We start from the raw sequence: 25,366 nt of genomic DNA on the forward strand, positions 1-25,366 counted from the left end.
ACCTCAGTTCCCGGCGGAGCGCGGCCCCAGCGCGGCTCGGCTCCGCTCTGCTCCCGCGGGGCCCGCTCGCCCCCGCGCCCGGCCATGGCGCGCTGAGCGCCGCGGAGCCGCCAGCCCGGGGCCGGCCGGGGCAGCCGGCAGGACGGAGCGGGCCCGGCGGGCGGGACGGCGCTCGGCCTGCGCCGGGCGGGCGCGGCGGGCGGCGGCGGCGGGCGGAGGCGCCATGGAGCCGGCGGAGGTGAAGGACCGCATCCTGGAGAACATCTCCCTCTCCGTCAAGAAGGTGGGAGCGGGAGCACGGCGGGGGCTGCGGACATCGACCCGCGGTTCTGAAAGGACTAGGCCTGGGGACACCCCTGGGCTGCGGGGGTTGGGGACTGCCCTGGGGAACCCCAGTGCCGAGGCTGCGGAATTGGGGACTGCCCTGGGGAACCCCAGTGCCGAGGCTGCGGAATTGGGGACTGCCCTGGGGACCCCGCTCTGCAGGCGCTCTGGGCCTGGAGACATCCATGGGGACCCCCCTCAGCTGGTGCTGGGGACAGCTCTGGGATCCCTTACTGTCCTGAGGCTGAGGGTGGGGCTGTGGGCCTGGGGACCGCTCCAGGGCCGCCCTGGGGACTCCCCTCTGCCCGGGATTGCCCGTGGGGGCTGTGTCTGTGGAGGTGCAGGGCTGGGGGACACTCCTGGGGACCCCCCAGACACACAGCACTGCCATGGGTGTAGGGTTGAAGGACGGGTCCCTATGGACCTTCTGCCTGACGCATGGGGCTGGGGGACAATCCTACAGACCCCCACACCCACGAAACATCCCAGGGATACTGATGAGCTCTGGGACAGGAGCGTGGGGTCAAGGGCACGCAGCATCCCGTTTGCCAGAGGTAGACACTTTCAGGAGTGTCCTTGGAGACCCCCTGTGCTGAGGGTGTGAGGCTGGACACAGCTCTTCTGGTGTGGGGGTGGCACATCTGGGGTGTGGAGTCACCCTGCCGAAGGGACACTGCCAGGGTCACACCCAGGACCCTCTCTTTTAGCTGGCTGGGATATACTGGGATTCTTCTGCCCGGGATTCCCTGTTTCAAAGGACAGGATTGGGGGGACCCTTTATCCTGGGGCTCTGTTCAGGAGGGATTTGGAGTCCAGCCTAAAACCATCTTTGTAGAGGTTCTACGTCCAGCTAGGCATGTCCTGCAGGGGGGCACAGGATGGAGGGGCAGGACCTGGGACATTCTCCCCACAGACACAGGGAATGTGTGGTTCATTTCTGTGCCCTGCTCTGTGCCCTCAAAGCAGTGCTCTGAGCATGTGTCCTCTCACCTTCTCCTTGCCCCTTGTTTCTCCTTGGATGGTTCCTTAAAGCCCATCCTGGTGGTGGAAACATCCGTGAGCCAGCACAGAGGGGACCGGGATGCTGAAATCTTTGGGAAGGCCAAAGGAGAGAGTTGTAAGGACATGCTGGAAGTTTTGGTTTGGCCCACACATGAGCTCCAGCCAACCTTGAAAAAGAACCTTCATTTGAGGAGGCAACAGGAGTTTCATTTGTGTTTGTCCCAAGCTTTGGGGCAAAGGCTGTCTGGACTTGCTGTTGTTTCTCCAGTTGTTGGGTTTCCTCTGCCTTATGGAACAGGACTTTTCCTGTGCTGTGCAGTGTGTCCTGACACAGATTCATCCATGAAAACTTGTTTTATGAAGACCAGCATGAGCGAATTCCTGGTGCTATTAAGAAAGGGATGGCTGGACACTGCCTCTGGGGTGTAGGATGGATGTGCAAACCTCTCCCGGCTTTTTTCTTCCATGGATGACCCTGACCTTGGGTCTCTTGCCTTTTTACCCTCTGAAAATTAAGGATAACCTTATATCTATCTGGAAACCAGTGGATGTTCAGCCTGCTCTGAGCTCTGTCACGATGTTCTGCAATGCTCCTGCCTCAGTTTCCCTGTATAAATAAGGAATACAACTTCCCACACAGGATTGGTTGGACCTAATTTATTTGCATGCATGGAAGATCACGTTTGGAAATGCTAAAAAATCAACATGTTTATTTTAATTACCGTTGTGATTGAAGACGACTCTTAAGCTCCAGCTCTGCCAGCACACCTTGACCTGCCCAGTCCTTGCCAACTCATGTCTTGGTCCAGCAGTGAAAATTTTGGGATTTTCTCCTCCTGCCTGTTCATCCTTGTTCAGAGCAAAACTCAGGGAAGTGTAGGAGCCTACTTGAGGCTGATGGATTAATTTCTACCATCCCAGTGAAACCAAACTCAGGCCATGGTGAAATTCCACCCTGCTTTTTTACCCCCAGGATGCAGTTCTCTTTCCTCAGGGAAATCACTGTGGAGCTGCTGATTTTTCCCAGGGCTTACCTCTCCCACTTTAGCCTGAAATCCTGATCCTCTTTTTCCCTGTGAGTGGCAAGAGTAAAGCACTAGGTTAAGGGAGCAAGTGGCTTTGTGCTGGGAAATCCTACTCTCCTCATCCTCATCTTGAGTAACTCCTTGGCGCTGCAGTTGTGTCATGGGGCTTGGAGGAGTTTGCCAAGCATCCTGCCTCTGATTTCAGAAGCTTCCTCACAGTGTGGGTTGCTCACTCCTTACTTTCACCACCAGTGCAGGTGTGCAGTGGAGGCTTTGGATGTGTCTCTGGTGATGGTGGGGGTTTTCTTTTCTCAGGTGCAGACCCAGAGGAGAGGAAACAATGCCTTTATTTTCATGGAGCTGCCCAGGGAAGAGCACCTTGTGCTCAGCAGCCTCAGATGGGGAAGGAGAGGAGCAGCAGCACAGCCCTGGGAAGGGTTTGACACTCAGGGCTGCCACTGTAGCTGGCTGTGATTTCAGTTTTTACCAGGTGCTGCTGGATTTTAGGGGTGGGGGATCGTTGCATGTTGGAACCCTGGCTACAGAGAATTTTAGATTTTCTGTGCTGACAGGCACCGATCCCTAGGAGAACACTGCATTTGACTTGAGGCTGTGGAGAAGGCTCCTAAAATTGTATGATAGAACTGGGATTGTGGGTGTGTGGCTTCTGTACAAATCCACAGCAAAAAAATGCTTGGATTCCAAGCAAATCCCTCAAACCTCAGTGAACAGGTCAGTTTCTCTTATTTTCCTGGAAAGACTTTTGAGGGATGTAGCATAGATGGAAAAGTGGCAAATGTGCTTGGAGAGGGTAATTCCAACCTGTGGGATTCTCTGTGTGGTTCCCAGGTACCAGGGGGGAAGCTCAGTGGTAGCTCTGCTGTGGATTTCAGAGGTGTGAAGCTGGAGGTGTGAAGTCAGCCTCCACTGAAAAAAGTGAGGCAAAACACCTAACTTAGACCAAATAGGCTTCTCTAACCAGAGACATGTGGGGAGGTTTCTGCTTTTGGCTTCAGGAGAGGCTGGGAAAGCTCAGCACTGGGGAGCTGGGTCACTGCTTCAGTTCCAAGGGAATTGGGAGCATGGGTTTGATTTCCCATCTACAGCTTGTCCTCTGTGTCCTCCCTGGGAGCTGTAGATTAATTCACAGTGTGATGCTTTCTGCACACATGGACAGGATGGTGACTGTTTAATTTCCCTTTTCCTGCTCAGTTCCCCTTCTGCTAAGAGGGCTGTGCTCCAGCTCAAATTACTGCACGGATTGCTGCCTAACCCTTGTTTTTTTGTGAAGATTTAGGGCTTTATTGGGGCAGAAGGCTGGGGATGGGCATGTCATGGCTCAGTGTGCAGGCTCTTGTTCACTCAAGTGCTTGTTTCCTTCTAGGAGATGCTGCTGTGTAGGGTGGCAGTGGGATGAGGGCAGCTTCCTGGTGCTGCCCAGGTGAGCTCTGAACATACTAGAAATGCCAGCAACTTCAAATCCATCCTTGGCCAAGCATCTCCTGGTAGCCAGGAGCTGTCACAGGTTCCCTGGTCCATGAAGCTGGTGGTTTGTGTTCCTTTGGGTTTCCCTGAATATTCCCTGGGCTCAGGAGGGGTTTAGTGCTCTCCTACCTGGGATTAGGTGGTGAAAATGCAGTCCTTAAACAGTGTTATTGTTGACAATTCCAGGAGCTGAATGTAAAATCAGAAAAGAGGTTAGAATCCCAGATTTTGGGACTCCTCTCTGGTTTTCAGGCTGTTCTGCTGCCTTTGAAGGACACACATTGCCATGAACTCTGGAGCAGCTGATCCTTGGTGCATGTCAATCAGGTGGAGCAGTGGTTTTTGCTGACTTTGCAGGAGTTCTTGCCAAAAGCTCTGGCTCTGCTCCGTTTCTGCATGACTTTGGGAAGGTTTCCACTGCCCTCACAGCAAGTTAGTGCTGAGCCTTTGCTGCCTGTCTTCAGGCTGGATTTTTAGCCCTGTACCTTTGAAATGCCTTTGCAGTCTCCTAAGCTGCTGAGCTCTGCCTTGTGACCTCTGCTTCTCCTGCATGGCGAGGGAGGGTGGGTTTGGGCATGGCTCAGAGCCCCCGTGTCCTGGAGGAGAGCAGGGAGTGCTGGAGTGGAGCATCCCTACTCAAATCACGTAGGGAATGTGCTCATCTCTGCCTGCCTGGATTTATTTAGCCCAGCACAGAGGCAGCAGCTCTGGAGATGTGAAGACAGCCAAACAATCTCTTGCCTTCTGCTCCCTTTTGAGAGGCACCTCTCTGGCTCAAAGACCACGGGGGTTTTGTCTCTGCCAGGGTCTTTCCTCTCCTTCACTCGTGTCTCCCCAGGCCACATGTGTTGCTGCTGCAGGGACCACATGAGGAGGTGGCCCTGAATGTTCCTTTGCCATGTGCACCTGGTTTGCCAGCTGCCAAAAGACTGTGGGTGAAATAGCAGCAATCTCATGGAGCTCCTGAGCTGTCCATGAAGACAAGACACAGGGGTCACTCAGGTGCTTTCAGCAAGTCCACAGGTGTGTCTTTGTGGGCCTCCAAGGGCTTTTTGTCTCTGTGGTGCTGTGGTTCTGCTCTCGTCACAGCTGTGTACTGCTTGGGTTGCTTGAGTATTTCAAGGTTTATCTCTTTAGAAATTCCTCTTGCCTCATGCCAGTGATCAGGAAACTTCCCTGCCTGGCCATCCAGGAGCCACTCTGGGAGTCACACTCACACCACCCCAGGGCTGGTGGTGATCCAGAGTTTGTCATCCACAATTTCCAGGGGATTGAGTTCTGCAGGTACCTAAACTGATGTTTGTCTTCCATAACACCCAAAATCAGCTCTGGAGCTGAGGGTGAACAAGCCTGTGATAACATTTTGGGACTTAAAAAAATCCCATTTGTTTTCCTGTCTCTAGCACAAAGTGTTTTGCTGGGGAAGCAGCCGGTTTAGGAGGGTGAATTTGGCTGTGGTTTTCCCAAGGAGCTGAAGGAAAGCCTCCAAGCCTCTCTACTTCTGATTGCACAATTTTGGTGGCTGTTGAGTGATTTCAGCTTTCCCCACTTCTGGTGAACTGGTCCAAGAGCTGTAACTGGATTAAGCAGGGGCTGGAGGCCATGGGCGGTGGGAAAGGGCTCGGAGCTGCAGGACCTGGTGTGTGAGGGAGCAGCAGCTCCCTGAGGAAGCAGCACTTTGCTTGCTTCTGGTGTATTTGCCTCTGAACTTTTTTTTTTTCCTTATCAAATCTATTTTTTCTGTTATGCTGAGCATGTGACCTTCCCACCTGCCTTTGGTTAGCTCAGGGACCCTGTTCCACTGCAGCCAATTCTGTGCTCTGCCCCTGCTCTGCTCGCTGTGACAGAGGAACAGGATGCTCCCTAAAAATTCCCACTGGAAAAAAAACCTATCCTTGCCTGAGTCACACATGGGTCCAGCCTGCTGCAAGCTTTGCTGCTTAGAAATAGTGAAGGAAAGCCCCAGAAAAGCCTTGGGGGGTATGAGCTGAGAAGTGTATGTGTCCCAGGAGGTGACAATCTTGCTGGCATTGGACTGGGAATGCTTCAAAGCTCAGTGTTTCCAGCACTTGCTGTGGGTTTCAGCTTCACCTGAGTCAGGCTCCTGTCTCTCCCCATCTCCAGGTTGCTCCAGTGGCACTCGTGGTGTCGTCCAGGTGCTGATGCTCTGAATGTGCCTGGTGTGTTTTTTCTGGAAAAGCCCCCAAGATACAGGCAAAGTGCACAAAGTGGGAAGCTGGGCACTGAGGCCAGTGCTGCTTTGTAAGGAGTGTTGAGTCAGATCATGTGTGTGACCTCCAAAATGTCCTGCTAGAAACTGGAGTTTTAGGGTTTTGTGTTGCACAAGTGCATGAGAAAGACCAGCACCCCTGCCATGGCATTCAGCCTGCTTTTATGGATGGTATGGAAAACTACACCATCAGGCACAGGAGTTCAGCCTCCTCTTTATCCATCTGCCATTGCGTGTCTGTGGCCCCTGAGCAGGTGTGAAAGTGAGTTCTGAGGTGTCTGTCCTGGCCCTTCCCGTGTGTCTTCCCTTGGCACTGAGCTGTCAATGCTTGGGACAAGGTCAGTTGCCCTTTCTTGTGCTCCCTGGAGCTCCAGGATTGCTCCTGAGCGTGCTCAGCTCTTCCAGACGGGGAAAACCCCTCATCTCAGTCCATGTGCTGTGGGTGGGAATGAGGGTTTTGAAGCACCTTTCCAATCCCAGTTAAGGAGCTGAGGAATGCAAAGAGTGTTTGTTGTTCTTCCGCCGTGTTTGTCCTGCCAGGGAAAAACCAAACGGAACAAATGAAATGGAATTGATGTTGGAAAGCTGCTGTGAAACATCTGCAGGGCAGATTTACAGGGAGGAGATGTGGACTCAGTTGGGTTGAGGCCAGCCCTGAACAGGTCAGGAGACTATTTCAGTATTCCAATGCATTTTTAGAATTACTGAAGGGATTTCACAACCACCACAAGAATGATCAGATTTGGGAATGGGCTTTCCAGAACACTTCCCTGATTATTTGTTGGCTTCCCTTGCAGCACAGGAGCTCTGCAGATCAGCCTGGAAATCTTCACACTCATTGAGAACCACTGCGGTAATAGGTTATAAAATTGTGCAAGGAAGAGCCTCTCTCATGCGTGCCAGCGTGGGGTGGGGTGTGTCACTGCTAGAAAAATTAACTCGTGATTGATAAACAGCAATTAAATCCTCCTCCTCCTCCTCGGTGTGGATGAGGTGTGAGTGTTTCCCTGTGGCAGCCAGGTCTCTGTTCCCACTGGACACCTTTCTGCTCCAGGCTCTCCCAGGAGTGTTCAGCCTGTGGCTGGGCTGTTGTGGCCCTCTCCCTGAGCAGGTTCTGTCCCAGGAGCACTGGTGCTCAGACCTGGCCGGGCTGCGGAGTGGTCCCGGTGCTGGATGGCTGGGATGCCTTCTGCATGCCAGCAGGGCTTCTTTTGGCCACAGGAATGTCTATAAATAGCCCCGGGTCAGGGCTCCAGGCATTGCTGTGCCCCTCAGGATCATGAGTCTTCCATCTGAGCCAGCCATCAGCCCTTCCTTCTGGATTTGGGGTGCAGAGGAGATGAGGGGAAGAGCATCTCTCCAGAAATCCAGGGATGGCGTTTTTAACCCAATTATTTGCCTCCTTTCTGATCTCCGCGGCTCCAGCCCGGCTCACTGCCCAGCTGTGTCAGGGATCTGCTTTGTGGATGCCTCATGAAGTTGGTCACCACCTCCCAGACAGGTCTGACTGCAGAAGGAGAGGCTGGTTCAATTATCCCTGTGTGTTTTACAACGACTCACAGGAGACTCCATATAAACATTCTATAAAATGCCATTTTTTGGGGCAGTGCCACATCACTGCTGCCATCACCACATGGGTGCTGGGATCATCCCTCATGGTGCTCATGGTCATAATTCCTACAAATTTTCAGCTAGGCATTGCAGCTTTGAAAAACAGTGCAGCTGGCCTTTGTTCCCCAGTTGGGAAAGCTGTTTCATCCTAACTTTTTCTCCGTGTATCTTCACCCTTCTTCCCAAGCCAGAAACACCTCCCCATCGGCTTTTGCAAGTCTTTCCTCACCCTGGCTGGAGGGATGACTCCACCCAGGAGATCCCGAGGCTTGCTGTGTCTTGTTTCCTCCCTGGCCAGCGTGGCTGGGCAGGGTTTCACCTGGCTGCTCTCTTGTGGGAATTGTGCTCCAATGAGCCGTGCCTGCCCTTGGCTCGGTGCTGGGAGCCTTTGGCCGTGTTTATTTTGGAGGGGTGCTGGAAGTGGCACCGTCCCTGGGTGCAGTGCTGTATGGGGACCCGGTGGCACATGTCAGTGGGAGCGAGCCCGTGTGGCTTCCCGTGACCTACAGCTCCTAAAAGGCCGTGATTGGGAGTGCCAGAATCCCGATCCCAAACTGCCAAGCACGCGTTTCCCGCCCTCTGGGCTGGTGTGACCCCATGGCTCTGAGCAAAGCACAGTCCCAGCAGCCCATCCTCTGGCCCCTGATGTGCCACAGGGACGGGGTTGAGCCTTTTGGGGTGGGTTTGCTCTGGTATGGCCGTGGGGCCAGGTTTTCCAGCAGCCTCCCCAGGAAGGGGGATGCAGGGGGAGCTGGTTTGTGCAGAGCAGGAGGCTCAGTGCTCCTTGCAGAGCAGCTAAAAGCGACACCAGTCCTTGGTGTAACGAAGAATGAGCCCTTCAAAGCCTAAACCCCTTCCTGGGGGAAGATTGGGCTTTTCCAAGGAAGAGAAATCCATTTTTGAGGTGGAGACAGCCACCATTTGCTAATAGTTTGTACCCTTGGATGACAGGAGTGGGTCAATCCATGGAGAGAGATAGGAATGGTGCACTGGCTGCAGGAAGGAGCATGACAAAGTTCTGAGTTATTTTGGGGAAAAGGAGGAAAGAAAAAAGAGGAAATACTTCTATTTCCTCATCTATTTTGCTGCCCAGGCTTGGAGTGTCTCTGTCACGAGGAATTCCTCCCGTCAGAGGCACAGACAGGCTCCAAGTTCCCTCCAAACTGACCTCCCCAAGCCGTGTCTCATTTTCATCAGTGGTGAGCTAACGAAATGCCTGATTTATTCTTGTTCCCCCCAGCTGTCCCCCACAGCTGCATTTCCCCAATCCGGTACAGAGCCTGCAGAAACACCCAGAACCTCCTCCAAGGGTTCCCTGCAAGGGTTCCCTGCAGAACCCACAGCCCGACTGGGACAAGTTGGGAATTTCTGCCTTCAAGTGCAGGCTTATGTCCTGTGAGATCTTTGCCTCTGCCTCAATCTCCCCAAAAATGGGATATTTTAGTGAGCTCCAGCTCTGGGACATCATCCCCATAACTCCATCTATGCATCACCGGAGGGATGTGGCTCTAAATTATAGGTTTGTTTCTTCCTCTGATGTCCTTGCTGCAGCTTCAAACACTGGCTGCAAGTACCTCCTGAAATGTTTCTTAAACAGTGGTATTTTAGGGCATTTTCCTCTCTGCTTCAGTCTGGGCTGCCTACGAATTGTGAGAATCTTCTGGAAAAGCTTCCTCCCAAAAATGGATAGGAGCTGTTGAGCTGAAATGCTCCAGGTCTCACCTGGGTGTTGTGAAAGCCCCTGAGCATCTCCAGAACACCCCCAGGTGCCTCTGCAATCACCAACTGGTTGTGTGTCTGCTTCCCCAGGGGACTCACCTGCTGGGACAGGGACAGGCAGGGCAGGGCTGTGCCATCGGACAGGGGAGCTCTGGCTGCCATTCCCCAGGCTCAGCAGTTTTCTCTCACCTGAGGGCTGGGACCAGCTCCATGCAGGAACACGCCTGGCTCTGCCATCTTACCTAAGAGATCCAGAGGGATTCAAGGTCTTTGGGCCAGGAGGGTGTTGGAGCTCGATGTTCATACTCCTCAGAGTGTTGTTGGGGTCAGTTCCCAGGGGCCCTGAGGTGTTCTCTGACCCTTGGGTAACTGCACATCGAGACTGGATGATTTTTCCAAAAGGAGCTTCTCTCGTAATCATTCTGGAGGAAAAAACCTCTTTTGGGGGACAGGTCAAATGTGACAAGCACAGTAATGTGAAGTTTTTGGGTTTTACACATCCATCATCTAGTGAGGTTTGGCAAAGACATGTCAGGTCACTAAAATAACATATATATTGTCACTGATATTGTTGTGGCTCAGCTGAGCTGTTCTTGCACGTTGCCAGCAAACAGCCATGGCCTATCCAGCTGAGATTACATCCCGGGAGAGTAATCTCCCTGCCTGGATGCCGAGGGTGTGTGAGACAGGACCTAAATAGATCCCTAAGCTCTGGGGGCAGGAGGAGGCCTGTGGGTCAGCTGGGAAGGGATATAGGATTTGGGTGCAAGGGGATTTCTAGGATTTCTAGCAAAACCAAGGAGAGGCCTCACCCATGTCAGACTCAGAAACAGAGCAGAGCTGGGGTTTATTTCTGCTCTGAACCACTTTATGGTGGCTGCAGAGGAACCACCAGACCCTGCTGTAGTGTTGGCTGGGAGGGAAGAGGCTGCTCACCATCGGGGAACTTGGTTGTGCAGCCACCACGGCACTGCTGGGCTGTGATACGTGGGGACCCTGGGCAAGGTCCTCTGTGTAGTTACTGCCTTTAGGGTCCTCCCAAAACCATCGGCTGCACCCCGTAAGTAAAACCTGCAACAGGGTTTAGCAAGCTGAGAGATCACAAAAAACTGTTCAGTGCTGGATATGAGTGTTTTGGCACCTCCACCTGCTCCTCGTGGGCTGGAGAAGGGCATTCCAGCCATCCCATCTCTTCTTTTTGCAGCTGCAGAGCTACTTTGCTGCCTGTGAAGATGAGACACCGGCCATCAGAAACCATGACAAGGTCCTGCAGCGGCTCTGTGAACACCTGGACCACGCTCTGCTCTACGGGTGAGCCTGGAGCCCACCTCTGGGGTGCTGCTTTTCCCCAAGGAAAAAGCCTGGTGTGGAGCCTCAGCGTGGGGAAAGCATCTAGGCAGGCATTGGGGTGGAGCTTTTGCTTAATTTTCCTCTGGGTTTTTCTTCCTCCAGACTGCAAGATCTCTCCTCGGGGTACTGGGTGCTGGTGGTTCACTTCACGCGCCGGGAAGCCATCAAACAGATCGAAGTGCTGCAGCACGTGGCCACCAACCTGGGACGCAGTGAGTATTCAGTGTCCCCAGCTCTCACTTTGGGGACACCTGGGGAGGCCCAGGTTGTGCTGAGGAGTTGGGGCTGCTGGTGGATTGAGGGAGCCATTGGGATCCAGGTCCCGGGCAAAGGAATCGCAGAATCATTAAAGTTGGAAAGGACCTCTGAGATCGAGTCCTACCATTAGCCCAGCACTGCCATGTCCACCACCAAGCCACGTCCCCAAGTGCCACATCCATACGTAGTTTGAACATTTCCAGGGATGGTGATTCCACCACATGCTTCCATGGGCAGCCTGTGCCAAGGAGGTGGGAGTCCTGCCATGGCTGCGTGAGGTGTCTGGAAATAATGTCACTGTGCCTTGGGGTCGGGTGCTGAGGTGTAGCCTGGCTTCTGCTGCCCTGGAACCCAAGAGGCTGTGCCCTCAGGAAAGATTCCAGACAGATGGGAGTCCTGTGGGGCCATGACCTCAGGAAAAGTTCCTGGCAGAGGGTAGCACTTGGGAAGGATGGGAGTCCTGCAGGGCCATGCCCTTGGGAAGGGTTCCTGGCAGATGGGAGTCCTGCAGGGCCATGCCCTTGGGAAGGGTTCCCTTGGGAAGGGTTCCTGGCAGATGGGAGTCCTGCAGGGCCATGCCCTTGGGAAGGGTTCCTGGCAGATGGGAGTCCTGCAGGGCCGTGCCCTTGGGAAGGGTTCCTGGCAGATGGGAGTCCTGCAGGGCTGTACCCTTGGGAAGGGTTCCTGGCAGATGGGAGTCCTGCAGGGCTGTACCCTTGGGAAGGGTTCCTGGCAGATGGGAGCATCCCCTCTCACCCCACATCTTGCTGTAGCAGTCATGTGTGTGATTCTGCATTTTCCCTGCTCCAAGTTGTCCATAGCAGATGTTTGGGACCATCGAGGCCACTTTTGACTCAGGACCACGCAGGATCCTCTGTGCCTGCTTATCCAAACACCTGCCTTGTCCTGGGCCTGTACTGGTGAGAGCAGAGCTGAGCACAGGCTCTACTGTCACCTCTCTCTGCACCAGAATTTGTGTCAAATCTCACCTGGGATGATTCATGGCAATTCTCCCTCTGCCTCTCCCGTCTCCTGGCATTTCTGGCAGGGCTCCCATCTTGCTGGAGAGACACAGTCGTGGGGCTACTTCTTCACCTGTCTCTCACCTGTTTTACTCCAAAACTCCAAATCATGAATCTCTCACTGGCATTCCACCCCCCAATTTCCCTCATAGTTGCTCCCCTCAAATGATAGGAATGAATCATCTGAGGGGTTTTAACTAATTCGTGACTATTTCTAGGCTTGTGTCACTTCTCAGGTGTTTCCAGGTAAATCTCTCTGCTGCTCTGTTTCCAGGCCGGGCCTGGCTATACCTTGCCCTTAACGAAAATTCTTTGGAGAGCTACTTGAGGCTGTTCCAGGAGAACCTCAGCCTGCTGCACAAGTACTACGTCAAGTGAGTATCCCAGCTCCTTCTTTGGGCAACGTTTGACATCCCTCCTGGTCAGAAGCCAGCCTGAATTTGCCAGTGGGAGACAAGCAGTTGATCAGGGTTTGATTTTTTTCCTTGTGGGATTTACGTGGTTAATTTAAGGGTTCTAGATGTGAACACAGTGTCGTCTCATTTCTGTGAGGCCCTGCAAGCATTTCTCCTAGTTTCTGCTTTTACTCTGCAGTCCCCTTTATATTTTTCCATGATTTCCAAGGAGCTGCTGAGCTCCTGTCCAGGCACCCAGCTTTGCTGGACACCTGGAAATGGGGCTGTAGCTCATTTTGGGGACAGCACACAGTGGCTGCCTACAGAGGCAAGGAGTGGGCTGCCAGCTCCAGGGCAGCTCGGAGACGCCCCCAAAGAAACAGAAGGGCCCTTGTAGCTGCTCCTCCTCTTTCCCTCATCTGTAAAGCTCTTTTGTTCCTCCCTGCGGCAGGAACGCCCTGGTCTGCAGTCACGACCATCTGACCTTGTTCTTAACACTGGTGTCTGGACTGGAGTTCATCCGCTTTGACTTGGACCTGGTGAGCATTTGATCTGTTCTCCTGGCTCTGGGAGAGTGGGAATGTGGAGCAAGGGAAGTCCAGGGTGGGACAGATCCCTCCGCTTGCTCCAGGGTGGGAGAGATCCCTCCGCTTGCTCCAGGGTGGACTTTCAGCTGAAAATGTGATGCTGATGATTTTGGGAAAGACTTCTAGGTCTTTGGGGATCCAACAGTGGGATTTATTCCCGTTGCTCAATTCTTCACTGCTTGGAGGAGGAACAAGGCAGCTGTGGGGCAGATTGATGGGGATAAAGGAGCTGAGCTCTGCAGGTGTGGTACAAAACCCTGGTGTCCCTCCAGAAAACACAAATCCACTGGATAACCCTTGGTAAAACCACTGGGTTTCCTCTGAGATGGACACTGAGAAGGGACCTCAAGGGCCAATCCCACCGTTTTGGTGGGGGGCATTTCCCCCCAGCTGTGCCAGTAACAGTGACTGCAGCCTGACTCTGAGCACATTCCCTGCCCTGCAGGATGCTCCATACCTGGATCTGGCCCCGTACATGCCGGATTACTACAAGCCTCAGCACCTGCTGGACTTCGAGGAGCGCCTGCCCAGCTCCGTGCACGGCTCCGACAGCCTCTCCCTCAACTCCTTCAACTCTGTCACCTCCACCAACCTGGAATGGGACGACAGTGCCATTGCTCCATCCAGTGAGGGTCAGTGAGGTTTGGGCACGGTGTTTGGGCAGGGCTGTGTTCTTCCCACATCCCCTTCAGATAAGGCAGCAGATTTTAGACTGGAAGAGACCAAAACAGGAGACCCAGCAGCCAGGCTGGGAGTCTCTCCTGTCTTACAACCTTGGGAGACAGGACAAGGGGGAATGGGTTTAACCTAAAAGTTTTAAACAAAAAGATGGGAAATTTAGATTAGGTATTAGGAAGAAATTCTTCCCTGTGAGGGTGGCGAGGCCCTGTCACAGGCTGCCCAGAGAAGCTGTGGCTGCCCCTGGATCCCTGGAAGTGTCCAGGGCCAGGCTGGATGGGGCTTGGAGCAGCCTGGGGCAGTGGAAGGTGTCCCTGCCCATGGCAGAGGATGGAATTAGGTCCCTTTAAGGGACCTAACTTAATTGTTCCTTCCAACCCAAACCATTCTGCACTGATTCTATGCCTCAGACTGGGAGAGAAGGACATTCCCTTGTGGGCACCCCAGGCCACATTCCCATCCTGAGGGTTTTAGCAAGAACTGGAGGACTCTCCCCACAGAGAGTGCGTGTAGCTGAATGTGGCTTCCAGGTCAGCAGGGACACAGGGCTGCAGGGGAGGTTTTTGACAGTTTGTTTTGCAGTCCAGAGACCCACATGTGCTGGCCCAGGAGGGGTGTAGTTTCCAGAGTCTTCTCTGTGTCTTCAGTCTGGGAGAAGGGCAGCCAGTGGTCTCAGAGGTGTTGGTTTTTCCTCTTGATGCATCTTGAGCAGCCTGATAAATTGTCCTGCCCACCCCCTTGTCCCTCAGAGAGGCGGGGTGTTGTTCCTGATGAACTGGGCAGACATGTACCTTGTGTCTGTGCCATGAGTCTGCTGCAGCCGGAGCAGGGAGCTCCTGTCCTGCACCCACCTCGTTCACATCAAGCAGCAGCTCTGCTGATGCTGTTCCTAATGCAAAATGCATTGGCCCTGTCCTGGTTTTTATGTCAGTTTGAGCAAAAGGGATTGTGGAATACAGTTGGAGTGGAATGAACTGTTAGGTGGATGCAGGGAATTTGGGCCTGAGCCCACGCACAGATGGGTTTCCTCGAGACAAGGGTCACCAGGTGCCTTTTATGAGCAAGACAGAGCCTGCAGGGTAAAGATGCTGAGAAGGAGCAGCCTGGGGTGGGCATTGGAGTTGTTTTTACAAAGGACTTGGAAGCACAGCACTGGTTTGAGCTCACCACGTGCACTCAGGAAAGGGTTTGATTTTAGGGACTTGTCCTGCCAAATCTCCAGCATCCCAGGAAAGCTGGAAACAGCACGAGGAGCCTAGAAATCAAAATCACAGAGGAAGGTTCTCTGTCCCCAGAGGTTTGGCATAAGCAGCTGTTGTGCTGCACCCCTGGGTTTGCATTCCTGCTCCTCCCTCAGCAGAGCATGGCTTGTGCCAGACATCTCCTGCCTGTCCCTACCACTGGGTGTCCCCAGCCTTCTGGTGGATGGCTGTTTAAAGCTCGAGAGAAGGGAGCTTTGGACTAGAGATCCAGGAGATTTTGGAGATGGATTTTGGGTTTGGCATCATCTCAGCCTATTCCATGTGTCCAGGCAGTGGCTGTGCTCTGTGTCTCAGTCTCCCCATGCACAGAGGGATTTGGTGCTGATGTAGGAATGCTGGAGCAGGACTCAGGAGGGCAGGAATTGCTGCTGCTCCTCTGGTGTGGAGGAATTTAACTTTTCCCTGTAACTATTACCCTGCTCATCATTTCAACAGGAGCATGTCACTACCCTGAGAGTGTAGGTGGAACTGGGGATTGTAGGATCAGAGGACAAGTTTTCCCCCTTAATCAGATCCCTGGCTTTGCAAACATTCATGAGTCAAACATCACAGTATCTATGGGAGGTAAGTGTGAAATGGGGAAACTGAGGCACAGAGAGATTTAATTGCTTCCCAGAGAGGATCAAGCCCTAGGTGACACTGTTTATCTGGTTTAGCTTCCCAGCAGCTTGAATAATGGGGCCTTCACCCTTCCCTGGTCCCTTTGTAGCTCCCATAACGCTGGTTGTTCCAGAAGGAACAACCGCTAGTGCAGCTGGTTTCCAGTCACATCCACATTCCCTGTTTTCTCATGTGTTTCAGATACCAGTGGGCAATTGTTTTGTTTCTCCCCATTCCCATCTCTTTCCCCAAATCCCCTTCACACTCTCCCTTTTCCCCACTTCCCTCCCCCCTACCTGTATTTCTAATCCTGAGTTTTATCCCTCATTCTTGTAGATTATGATTTTGGAGATGTCTTTCCAACAATGCAGACCATGCCCAGCAGAGACTGGGAAGGTGGGACACACTCATCTCTTACAGCATTTTTGTTTTCTGTCTGCATTGCTGCCCCCTGAGCTTGCTGCATGTTCCCATTGTCTATTTAACAACCAGCTGCCCTGTCCTGATGGAATTCTGTACAGGCCCAAAAGCTGGGATGTGCCAGCTGCCCTCATGCTGTGGATTTCCTCTTTGGGGTAAAGCACACAGCGTGCTGACTGAAAAATTGATCACCATTACTGGTTTCCTGAAAGCCCTGGAAAACAGCTGAACTAATTCTGCTGCCTTTAATTTTGGACATTTTGCAGGGATTAATTTGAGAGGTTTTGTTTTCCCTGGATCATCCTGTCCTGTGCCAAAACTTCTCCCATGAAGCCACAATATCCAGCACATGGTCATGCTCAGTTTGGGTCACTACATTTGTTACTTTTATTAATTTTACCACTTTTTAAACCCCTTACCAGCTACCTCTGGCCTTTATGGCCAAGAGCTCTTGCCCAGCTTAAAGGAATTTATTCGTCTTCCTGCAGCCCCTGTGCATATCCTGCACTGGAGCAGCATCCTCTCTGCTTCACCCCCAGAGGAAACACACCACACTCCATCCTTTTCAGCTCAAAGCTGGATGGAACCTGACGGGACCACCTGAATATTTGGGGACTATTTGGGCAAATCTGCCTGAATTCCATGTGGATTGCTCTCGGGCTCTAACACGCTCCCTCTTGCCTTCTTTCTTACCCCACGCACAGGGATGTCACAGAGGTGGTTTAACCTGTCCCTGGAGGGTACAAACCAGATTTCCAAACCCAGGGTGCAGCCAGCAGCTCCAGTGGGGGTGTTGGGTGGAGGCTGAAGTCCAGGGATGCTGGGGGGAGGCAGATTCTTCTGGATTTGAGGATATAAAACCCGATTGACTTCCCTGGTAGAGCTCGCACTCTCCCTGCTCCAGGGCAGCTTTTTAAATGAGAACAAAGTGGAGTTTTGGAATCATCCAGCACAAACTGCCTGGATTGGAGTTTTACAAGAGGTTTCATTTTCCTCCTCAAATTCTACACCCAAAATCAGTCTGCCAGGGCTGTGGTTCTCTTCCCAAGGGGTCTTTTTAGCTGACTGTGGAAAGGAATCAGAATCATGGAATGGTTTGGGTTGCAAGAGACCTTAAAGATCATCTTGTTCCATTCCCTTGTCATGGGCAGGGACACCTTCCACTAGACCAGGAATGGTGCTGAGAAGAGAAGGGCATGGATAACCTTCCTTTAACCATGATTTTGGATAGATAATAATAGTCCAAGCATGACTCCTGCAGCCCTTCTCCTCTGCTCTTTTTCCCTCTGAAGACTAACATGGGCCCAGCTGTTTGTGCTCTGCCCTGTCTGTGCTGCCTGCTGAATGCTGTGTCCCCTCTCCAGCCCCCACGTGTGTCTCATGTGAGCAGAGGAGAGCAGCCAGCTCTGTCAGGAGTGCTGCTCCATGGGCTGGCTCTGTGTCTGCCCTCAGCTGAGCAGGCACCTTCCCATGGCCACAGCAGGGGAGAAGCAGCAGCCTCATGGCTTGCTGTCACCTTGCTCAGGAGCAATGGCCCCAGGACCCCTCAGACTCCTCCCACAGACACCACCTCTGCTCTCCATCTGGCTGCTCCTGGGTGACTGAGCTGCTGCGTCCAGGCATTCTCTGAGCTGCAGAGGGGGTGCAGGGTCTCACGCCGGCCTCCCTGTCCATCCTCGCCAGGAGCTGCTGGCGCTGCCAGTGGCGTGGTGCCCGCACGGTGCCCCGAGCCCCCGGCGCGTGCCTTGGCTTGATCTGGCTGCGTCCAGGAGCCCGAGCCGGCGCCGATCCGCTCTTCCACCCTGTCCTGCAGACGGGGACCTGACGGACACGCTCAGCTGCCCGCGCTCCGCCGCCTCGGAGGCCAACGGCGGCAGGGCCGCGGCCAGGAGCCCCACGCAGCGCCACAACCCCTTCAACCAGGACAGGGCCGAGGCGCCGTCCTCTGCCGACACCACGCCGGTGCACGCGGCTTCCCGGGACAAGGCAGAGGCCACCCCCGAGGGAACGGACCAGTCCGAGAGCTGCACGGAGCTGGAGGTCATCAGGTAGGGACACAGCTGCTGGCCTGGGAGAGGGGCGGGTGTCGAGGATGCGCCATTTCTTCTGTCCCAGCGAGGACGGTCTCTGTGCTGCAGCCTTTATTCAGCCCCGTGGGGATGGGCTGAGTCCCTTGGGCTGATTCCACATCACCCCCTTTCCCTGCCACTGTGTGTCACAGGGCTCAGAGTAATCCATGAGCGTTTATTTGGAGCTCTCTCCAGCTGGTGGCAGCTTTGCAGCAGCTCTGAGGCTTGGATCTTGTCTCCCATCCTGTTCCTCCTCCTGTTTGTCAGTGAGCTGTGGCCAAACCTGTCGCAGGAGATGCCTCTGCAGAGCTCCTGGCCGGGGTTTGGGTGTTTGACTCCTGCAAGGGAGATCCCCAGGGGATCCCTCAGAGCCCTCAATCCAGACAAAGAGCTCAAGGCTCTGTCTGCTCACACCCAGCGATGGGGACTTCCCAAACCTGCCCAGCAGGGCTGTGCTGGAGCAGAGGAGCTGGGTTTTGCACATCATCCCACATGGGAGACACAGGGACGGGGAGCACTGGGCTCGCTTCCCAAACAGGGGTGACCTGGCAGCAGTTTGGGTGCTGTGGGTGCTGGAACACTTCTGCAGCACATCCTGGTGTGCTCCAACCTGCATCTCCCTCTCCTGGCAGATGGGGACACGGCATTGCCACCTCCAGAAACCTCCTCCCTTCCCAGCTTCTTGATCTCAACCAGGGATTTCTCCCACGTCACTTCAGCGCCACAACCATTTGTGATCCCTTTACAGCTGAAAGAAAGCCCAAAGGGCTGTGTCAGCAGTGACACCTCTTTTTGGGATGGGTAGGAGAAAGTGCCCATACCTTGTCTCATGAAACTGGCACAGAGATGGGGGCTCTACGTGGCTGCACACTGAGCAGTGTTCCTGAGTAGGATTTCTCTGCAATAGGGAAAATTGCGAAGGAACGTTGTTGGACTCCTGTGCGTATTGCAGAGCTAAACAGGCGCAGTGTGTGACGTTCCTCTCTCCCACAGGTTAGCCAAGAAGAAGAAGACAGGCAAGAAGAAGAAGGTGAAGCCTGAGGAGGCAGTGAACAGCCCGGCGCCCGCAGCGCCCGAGGCCAGCGGGGACAGCGGCATCAACGGGCTCAGCGACGGGGAGGAGCCACCGAGGGACGGGGAAGGGGACAGGGAGGAGCCGCCGAGGGACGGCTCCGCTGCCCCGGGCGGGCCGGAGGAGGGCGGGGAGCGAGCTACCCTTGGCCCGCTGGCCCTGCGAATCCCCGAGATGAAGGACACGTCCATGGAGAGCGTGGGGCAGCCCCTGAGCAAGGTCATGGACAGGCTCAACGGGCAGCTGGACCCCGGGGGCTGGAATGTGGCCCTGGAGCCCCCCCGGGCAGCCCTTTCGGACCGGCACGCCAGGGGAGACCCCGGATGGATCGTCCTCTGGCGACTTTAGCGAGGGGATTTCAGCCCCCATGGACTTCTACCGATTTACCGTCGAGAGTCCAAACGCTGCTGCACCAGGTGGTGGCCACCATGACCCTCCAGGGCCTGGCCAACCGTCACATGTTTCTGGTAGCCCTGAGGCTCCTGAAGAAGAAGAAAGCACAGAGGGAGAAGCAGCTGGGGCAGTAGAGGAGTCTGAAAGGGCAAGTGTTGAACCTCAAACTAGCCAGACTGAAACCACCAACTCGCAGGCTCTCTGTGAGCCCAAGAAGGAGCAGCCCAGCCCTTCCCCGAGCAGCGCTGAGGACTCTGGTGTGGAGGAAGGGCAGGGCAGCCCCTCGGAGCTGACCCATCCCTCTGAGTTCAGGTGAGGATGGGTTTGCTCAGCAGGGAGAGCATCTTCGAAACAATCTTGAGCTTGAGTTGATGTCTTTCCCTTTGTCCTTGGTTTGGGGGGCAAAGCCCATCCTTCTTCAGGATGAAGAAGAGTCACAAAGGGTCAGGAAGAGAAGGTCTTGGGGAGCTAACAAGTGCCCAAATCATGGATATGTTCAACAAGGGAGGGGATTGCCCTTCTTGGACTCACTCAGCTTCACATCTATGTCCATCCTCTGCTGTCTCTCTCTGCAGGGTGGATAACAACCATCTCCTCCTGCTGATGATCCATGTCTTTCGGGAGAACGAGGAGCAGTTGTTCAGGGTAAGGAGTCTCCATCAATTAAAGATCAGCTCTGTGCCTGCATCAGCCCAGGGCTGAGAGCTGCTTTCTTTCCATGCAGATGATCCGAATGAGCACAGGGCACATGGAAGGGAACCTGCAGCTGATCTACGTCCTGCTGACAGATTGCTACGTGTACCTGATCCGGAAAGGTATCTCATCCCCTCAGACAGCCTCTGGGCTCAGTGGCAGGGAGGGAGGCTCCATCCATGGCCTGTCCATGGATTAGGCCATCATTGCCTTCACTGCCGGTTCCCTTGAGTCCCGTGGTCACAGCAGGGAGCTCAGATTGACTTGTCCCCCAGGAGCCTTGGGACACGTGTCCCGTGGCTCCGTGCTGCCTGGGCCATGGCTCGGTTTGCAGGTGCGTCACTGCTGCTGCTGCAGAGGGGGTGCTGTGCCCCCCTTCACGTGGCTCTCTGTGTCTGTGCCAGGGGCAGCGGAGAAGCCGTACATGGTGGAGGAGGCCGTGTCCTACAACGAGCTCGATTACATCTCGGTGAGCCCGGCTGGGGGGCAGCTCTCTCCTGTCCAGGGGTGAGGGTGTGTTTGTGCCCGTGGGGAGTGTTTTGGGCAGTGAACCTTTGAGTCTGGGAGAGTTGGCAGTGATGCTCCTTCCACTGCCACCTCTGGGGATGCCTATGTCTTTGCATGGGAAGCAGAGTGACCACTGACGCTCTTCCTGGGGCCAGAAGCCCAGTCAGCCCTGCTCTGTTGCCCCTCATCCCGTGCCTGGCTTCCCTGACCATGGCTGTGTGGCACAGGTTGGGCTGGATCAGCAGACGGTGACCCTGGTGTGCACCAACCGGAGGAAGCAGTTCCTGCTGGACACGGCCGACGTGGCTCTCACCGAGTGAGTGGGGAACTGGAGCACGGAACTCCGGGATTCTTGGACTTGGGGACAGTGGGAGACTCCAGAGATAGCCCTTCATGACAGTCTTGCCACCCGTGAGGGGGTTGGGGGCTGGTTTGATGCCACTGGCTGAACCCAGCTGACAGCTGGAAATGCCTCAGGCGTGGATACAACCAAATCATCTTCCCTGGATCAAGAGTTACTCCATCCCTTGGTCTGAGCTTTGGGACTCTGGGTAATGCAGACCACGTGTCAGTTGTGTCACTTGGCATGAGTAGGGATGAGCTCCAAGGCATGTCCCAGGTCTCTGTGTGTGCTGGCAGCTCAGGGAGGTGACCATCAAGCCATGCTGGGATCTGTGGTGGGATGAGTGACCACCTCCCGGTGTCACCTGTCTTCTTTTCTGGAGTTCAGACTTTGCAGCCTCCCATCACCTTTGGTCTGTAGGTTGGTTTTGCAGCTCTTTGGTCTGGAAGACCAGAGGCTCACGGTTAAGGGGAGCCCTTTGGGCACCAGAGTGTATGAGGGAGATGAGGGGTTGTTTGCCCCAGCCTTGTCAGAGATCTCTGCCTCCCTCTCAGGTTCTTCCTGGTCTCCTTGAAGTCAGCCATGATCAAAGGGTGCCGGGAGCCCCCTTATCCCAGTATCCTCACTGATGCCACCATGGAGAAACTGGCACTTGCCAAGTTTGTGGCACAGGAGTCCAAGTGTGAGGTGAGTTTGGATATCACCACCATCACTGCAGGTGACGAAGGCTCACAGGAGACTCCCTTGACTTCTCCTGGTTCTTACAGGCCTGCAACGTGGTTGTGCGTTTCTATGGCCTCGTTCACTGGGAGGACCCCATGGATGAGGCGCTGGGCCCCTCCAGCAGCAGCGGCTCCTCTGCGGAACACGCCGTCACCAAGGATGGCATCCTGCACTACAAGGCAGGCACCTCCTACCTGGGCAAGGAGCAGTGGAAGCCCTGCTTCGTGGTGCTCAGGTGGGCACTGGGGCTGTGGGCCAGGGCTGGGGTCAGACAGGGCTCTTGGGAAAAGATGCTGGGAGCAGTTTGCTGCCCAAGAGCTGGCTGGGAGGTGGAGAGGACTCATCTTGCCACCCACCTAAAGGGGCCAAGCCACGGGTTTGGCGGCTAAAGCCACAGTTTGTGGGTGCCCAGCAGCAGGAATGTGACCCCACAGGCTGCATGGGTGGAGGGCAGGGCAGGGGTGGCTGTGGGACCAAAGACAGGGGATACCAGAGCTGGGCTGACTCCAGTTACCCCCTCTTTCATCTTCCCAAACGGCAGCAACGGGATCTTGTACCAGTACCCAGATCGCACGGACGTCACCCCTCTGCTCTCCATCAACATGGGGTGAGTGGCTGGTAGGACATGGCACCCAGACTCCATGGGGGTCTGGGGAGCAGGAGCTACTTGGGATGTCCAGGAGGGGATCCAGGCTGGATCGTGGTCTGGTCCATGCTGCAGGAATCCCAGCTGCTCCTGCCTGGGGGCAGGTGCCCGTTAGTTTTGGCTCCGGTGCATGCCGCTGGAAATGGGCTCATTTCTTTCCTTGGAAGGGGCCTTGGCCTCTGAAGGGTGATGCATCCCTCCGAGAGCCCTGCTGGGACACCCACTGTGCTCAAGTCCAGCTCTCCTGCAATGTGAAGAGCCTGGAGATGGTCCTTGGAGCAATCCCAGGGGATGTCACGGATGGGGAATGAGTGTTGTTGGGAACAGGGGTGAGGTGCTGCCCAGGGAGGGCAGTCGGGGGCTGTTCTCAGGCTCGTGCTGGCCCATCCATCCCGCTCATCTCCATCCTCCCCCTCTCTCCCAGCGGCGAGCAGTGCGGGGGATGCCGGCGTTCCAACACCACCGACCGGCCCCACTCCTTCCAGGTGATCCTGACGGACCGGCCCTCCCTGGAGCTGAGCGCCGAGAACGAGGAGGACATGGCAGACTGGATGCAGTACTTCTGCCAGGCTGTCTCCAAAGGGGTGAGCTGGGGACAGGCCCCGAGCGTGGGTGCTTCGGCCCCCGCCTTTGCGCCGAGCCCCTGTGGCGCTGCTGAAGGGAGCAGGAATGTCTGTCAGGATGGAGCAGGCAGCTTTATCCTGAGCCAGGAGGGTTTCCCCACAGGGTACCCCATGGAGATGGGGCTCCATCATGCCAGGTTTTACCCGCCTTCCCCACCCCACGCAGGTGATCCCCCAGGGTGTTGCCCCGACGCCGTGCGTTCCCTGCTGCCTGGTGCTGACGGACGAGAAGGCTTTCACGTGCCACGAGGACTGCCAGACCAGCTTCTTCCGCTCGCTGGGCACCGCGGAGCTGACTGATGTCACTGCCGTCTCCACGGAGGCCGGCAAGGAGTACTGCATCCTGGTGAGGGCAGGGCTCTGAGACCCGCTGGCCTGGGGCTGGGCGAGCACGCAGTGCTGACACCTGGCCTCTCTCTCGGTGTTCAGGAGTTTGCTCAGGACAGCAAGGAGTTCCTGCCCCCCTGGGTCCTTTATTTTAGTTGCACTACGGAACTGGAGAGGTTCCTGTCAGCACTGAACGTCGCGTGGAGGAACATCTACCAGGTGAGCATGTGGGGCTGCCTCACACCCTCATCGAGTGAGGGAGAGCACAGGCATGAATTTGACCCTAGAGGGTGAACCCAGATTTCCCACAAAGGGCAGGAGAGCCAGGGAACTCCTCTGACTCCTTATAATCACAGGATGTGGGATTTAGAGGCTGGCAAGACAAGCCATGAGCACCCAGTGCTGGCAAGGGGAGTGGGAGGAATGTGGGTCAGCTCCCCTGTCACCATGTCCATGACACAGGTGGCTTGCCCTTGTGGGTTTGAGGTGGTTTTACAGCGAGAGGGAGAAGTGACTGTTGTCTGTTCCCCTCCTGCCACCCCACACCCATTTTCAGGTTGATCTCCAGCACAAGGCCATTCTGGATGCTGCTGTGAAGAAGAAATGTGAGGATGCCCAGAGCCTCATTGACAGCGCCTGGCAGCGCAGCGACAGCCTCTGCCGGGGACGGGCCGAGCGGGACCCCTGGTGTTAACCCTGCCCAGGGGAGGACAGCTCATGGGGGCCCATTTTTGGGGATCAGGGCCTGTATCTGGGCAGCTGGCACCCCAAACCCTCCTGCCATCGTTTGGTCCCCACCAGGGCCGTGCCTGCAGCATGGACCCCGTGCTCTCCACTGAGCCAGGGACAGCCGGCGTGGTTTGGGGAGCAGCGGACGCTTCACCACCTGCGCCTCCTCCTTGTCCAGCTGCCACGGGGCAAATAATCTGCCTTTCACAGAATAATGTCCCAGTAGTAGTGAGGGAGGGGGTGGGAGCGGGGTGGGCTGGGACGAGCATCCCCGTTCTGGTGGGGAGCAGGACTGAGGACTCGTTCATTTTCGAACAGGGTCGGGGCGAGGCGGGAACACTCAGTCGCTACCGTGCATGTTTTGTTGCTCTTACAATCACCGCTGTGTTGGGAGGAGTTGGCACCGCCCCGCCTTCTCCTCCTGGAGAGCTCACCCGGGACCTCCGGACTGCACTGAGCCTCTGTCAGCCTGTCCAGGAAATTTGAGGCTAAGGAAGAAGGAACAAGGCCAAATATTTGGCTTAAACATGGTTTTAGGAGATCTCAGCAGCCGGTTTGTGGTTTTAATGCTGATCCTGTGCACTGGGGCAGAAGAGATGGAGTCCCACGTTCTTCAGGTGTCCTGAAGGACATTGTCACGTGGCTGCCACCAAACACGTCCCCATCTCCTCAGCTCGCTGCATCTGAGGCCAGCGAGGACCCATCGCCACTTGCGCTCCACAACGAGCACTTTGGGGCACAACCCCAGCTTTTAAATAATATTAATAACAGTAATAATAATAACCTGGAGACCTTCTCATGTAATATAAGTTCACGGGGCCTTTTTCTGGGAGGAAACATACGTGACTGAATGTATATGTACATACATTTGCTTCCTTTCCCCCCTCCCCAAATAAACACCTTGGTAACTCAGCCTTGGCCCCACGCCACATTCTGCCACTGGGGCTGCTGCTCCTCCTGCTGTCACTTCGGAGCCTGTGGGACGGCTCTGGGCAGGCAGAAGGGGGAATTTGGATGAAAAGAGGGGAGGACAAGCACCTCCAGCCCCTCAACAGTGTTAACCCTGCAGTGGGACACGTTTATGGCTTCAACTGGGCATTACCCATGAGGACACAGAGTCTTCGTGCTTTGTCCTTGCTTATCCCTGGATCCAAGAGATATTCCCAGTCACCTGGATCCAGGAGATCTAGTCCAGTCTAGAAAAGAAAGAAACAGCCATGGGGTCAGCCCCCAGCATCACCCACTGTCCCCGTAAACCCTCCTTGACTTCTGA

At 55.0% G+C, this 25,366-nt stretch overlaps 2 protein-coding genes across 2 annotated transcripts; both read left to right on the forward strand.

The window, feature by feature from the left end:
• PLEKHM2 (pleckstrin homology and RUN domain containing M2) lies at positions 1-25,005 on the forward strand. The gene is given in 21 exon segments (XM_038159881.1): positions 1-283; positions 10,601-10,707; positions 10,849-10,958; positions 12,301-12,400; positions 12,873-12,960; positions 13,454-13,640; positions 15,885-15,944; positions 17,782-18,016; positions 19,031-19,385; positions 19,387-19,814; positions 20,078-20,147; positions 20,227-20,317; positions 20,600-20,664; positions 20,930-21,018; positions 21,600-21,732; positions 21,813-22,003; positions 22,310-22,375; positions 22,839-22,998; positions 23,204-23,383; positions 23,467-23,583; positions 23,921-25,005. Coding segments are annotated over 21 exon segments (3,030 nt in total). The 5' UTR covers positions 1-223; the 3' UTR covers positions 24,059-25,005.
• Positions 292-10,587, forward strand: LOC119710604. Its single transcript, XM_038159882.1, has 2 exons — positions 292-846; positions 971-10,587. The coding sequence occupies exons 1-2, from the start codon at positions 714-716 to the stop codon at positions 1,753-1,755; spliced, it is 918 nt and encodes a 305-aa protein (XP_038015810.1). The 5' UTR covers positions 292-713; the 3' UTR covers positions 1,756-10,587.
• Positions 25,006-25,366: the final 361 nt, after the last annotated feature.

This window comes from Motacilla alba, chromosome 21 (genome assembly GCF_015832195.1).
Source record: "Motacilla alba alba isolate MOTALB_02 chromosome 21, Motacilla_alba_V1.0_pri, whole genome shotgun sequence".
NCBI classification, from domain to species: Eukaryota; Metazoa; Chordata; class Aves; order Passeriformes; family Motacillidae; genus Motacilla; species Motacilla alba.

Bases quoted from the DNA above. Each gene is read 5' to 3' on its own strand.
- LOC119710604 (XM_038159882.1), top strand. From the start codon at position 714: ATGGGTGTAGGGTTGAAGGACGGGTCCCTATGGACCTTCTGCCTGACG. The intron at 847-970 runs GTCAAGGGCACG...GGCACATCTGGG, and splicing joins CTCTGGGACAGGAGCGTGGG to GTGTGGAGTCACCCTGCCGA.